Raw genomic sequence first — 3031 nt, forward strand, 5'->3', positions numbered from 1 at the left:
CAGCAAAGAACAACATAAATAAACAAAACCATATTTATTTATTTTATGCCGACGTTTCGACCTGAGTTTCAGGTCTTCATCAGGGCTATAGAACAAAATAGATAACAACAACATTTAGAGTAACATACAATTGAAAAGTCCTTTCTGATAGATAGATCCTTATATAGATCCATATAGATACATAAATTAAAGAAATAAATTGTCGTTAGTTTCTTTGCTATAAAACCTCGTTTTAGGCTTTGTTCGAGGTAGAAAAATTGGAACGATGGTAGAACTTCCTTTCCTGAAATCGTTTTAGTAATTTCTAAGTCTTTATAAGGTCTAAAAGGTCTAAAAGGACCTGATAAAGGACATAATACCTCCATCATTGTCCTAATAAGACTATTCTTCATTATATATTATTATTATTATTATTACATTATATAATTATATATTACTATTATTTATGATTAACGTATTAATCCATAAAGTATTTTATACGTACTCTGTAGCAAAAATACGTAAAACATCATTTACTCCACAGTACAAATTAAAAAATATGTTTAAACTTTGGTGATACAGTTATTAGTTATTCCTGATACGTCGTTTTTTACAATAGCAAGCCTAATGGCGTAGTTGCCAAAATTGAATCGGCAAGTTAAAAAGAGATTGCTGACGAAACGGTATAGCATTTATATACAATGACATGGATACTTTATCCTAATAGAAATAAGTAACTAGAAATGACAAATTATTAAAAGATTTTAATTTGTTCACAGATGTGGTTGATTTAGTCGGATCGGCAACTCATCATGACCACCACTTCGAGAAGGGAGGAGGTCATGAACATCATGGTGAGCACTACGCTGAAGGTGGGCACAAAGGAGACAAAGGTTATCTGCACAAGCATCACTTTGACAAAGGGGACCATGGGAAGCACGGTAAGGACGAACACAGCGGGTACTACCAAGACCACATGGGACACAAGAAGAAATATCACGACGAAGGAGACGAGTACGGAGCCCATCACAAAGGAGAAAAAGGACACAAGACAGCCAAATTCGGTAAGAAAGGCGGACACAAGAAAGGACATAAGACCAAGGGTTATCATAACAAATTCCATAAGGACGAATTCCACAAGGAACACAAATTCTACGACGACTATCACAAAGGCGGCCACCACAGCAAACATGGTGATTTCCACGGTGAACATGGAAAGAAAGAAGGACATCACAAAAAGGGTAGTCATCACAAATCCGCATACCACGACGACCATCATGGCAAGAAAGGTCACCACGACAAGGGACACTACGTCGATGAACACAAGGGCTTCAAGGGACAGCATGGCCACGAGGAACATCATGCTCACAAAGAAAACTACGGGAAGAAGGGAGGACACAAGGAAGGAAAGAAGTACGGCTACACCAGTGGTCATCACTGACATCTTATTTTTGTACTGTTTTACAATGTTTTATTCCACCGTTTTTTACTCAAGATCGAATGTATGTTATGTATAAATCATTTTAAAAAGTGAAGTTTCATTTTATTTATTTTTTATCTTCAATTTTATTTCAAAATTAGGATACCTTATTTCTAAACAGTCATTGTAGGTCAGACTTGGTACAATTTTAATTTTTTTAATCGCAAGTTGAATTGTGTTGAAAGCTATACAAGATATTTGCCTTATTCAATATCGAATTTTTATTATGAAATTCACAAGTGCATTCTCATTTTCATGTTTTAGTTTCTATATTTTATTAATATTTTTTTCACTTTATTCCTGTAATTGTAAACCTGCCGTTTTAAACTGTCAATGAGATCATTTACTCAGCCATGGATAGATTTCTCCGCCTACACTCATTTCATTCATTGATTCTGTTCACTAAATGAAATCCACTACCTAAACCTATTTACAGAAATACATGACGCATAACCGATTAAAAAAAAGTTTAATTATAGAGGACCGGGGATTCAATTACCTGGCAATCAACCTTGTTTGGACTGGTATTATCTCCGGCAATTCCATTGGGCAGAATCATTTTCCTCTTATGATCTCTTCCTATGTTTTGATTTACACAGATGCACTTTATCAATAGGTGGTGCACAATCATCGAAATCTGATAAAGGCTTATACGGGCAGGTGTTGCCTTCCTTTCCTTTACCATTGTGTTTTGTCCAAATAGAATGGGATTACTTCCCCACACATAGGCAATGTGTTGCAACGTTTTCAACTTGAAAATACATTTGAAATTATTAAGTTAGTAATTATAGTCATGAAGTTTTTATTGTCTTATATATCCAAAATGGTAGAATCTATCAAACATGGTTTAAATAGTTCCTCAGGCTGACTTTTTAATCATTATAAATTAAAAGGAACAATAGTAATATTCCTGTTTTAAAGATATTTTTTTAAATTAGTCTATTAAGATGTAAAAGTTTTTTTCCGAGCTGTCATCTCTAATGCACTATTGAAAACCAAACGGAACTAAAATGGAGAAGTACAACAGTCCGTAAACAGCTGTTAATAGGGTACTTAATTACATTGAAGTTTGAATATCTCTTTCATTAAGAGCGGTTGGTTCAGAAGTTTACGGGTTCCATTTCCATTTGGTTCACTCATAATTGAATCATCCTAGCATGCCCAAGAGACGAAATATTAATTCACAATTAACTTTTATAATTGGTATACATTTTTCTAATCCTTATAAAGAATATCAAATATCGTTAAATGTTTCAAGCTAAAATGTCGAAAAAGAAACTAAAAAGAAATAATAAATATTCCTTACTTTGGTTAAAAATATACTTATATAATAGGAGATTATATTAATAATATAATAGGAGAATTTATCTTCTTCAGGCGGAGAAAAATTGAATAGACACGATATACATGTCACACCAGTTCATTATAATCTCGTGGAAAGTATAATACACTTCGCACAAAATAAGAAATAATCGATAAATGTTTAAACCTCAATGGTATTAAAAAAATCCGTTTCAAATTGGAATAGACAATCTTGAGACTCCTCGAATGATGAATAGTTTCGGATTATAT

The 3031-nt window shown here is 33.2% G+C and overlaps 1 protein-coding gene across 1 annotated transcript in view; it reads left to right on the forward strand.

Annotated features, from left to right (window-relative positions):
- Window positions 1–1514, forward strand: part of LOC106687373 (sex-determining region Y protein) — a 9290-nt gene extending 7776 nt beyond the window's left edge. Inside the window, exon 2 of the mRNA XM_014431233.1 lies at window positions 759–1514. Coding sequence (XP_014286719.1) covers window positions 759–1420 — 662 coding nt within the window. The 3' untranslated portion in view covers window positions 1421–1514. The remainder of the gene's footprint in view (window positions 1–758) is intronic.
- The last annotated feature ends 1517 nt before the right edge of the window (window positions 1515–3031 follow it).

The sequence above is a fragment of the Halyomorpha halys genome, unplaced genomic scaffold, assembly GCF_000696795.3.
Source record: "Halyomorpha halys isolate HHAL.00 unplaced genomic scaffold, Hhal_1.1 Scaffold953.1, whole genome shotgun sequence".
Lineage (NCBI taxonomy): Eukaryota > Metazoa > Arthropoda > Insecta > Hemiptera > Pentatomidae > Halyomorpha > Halyomorpha halys.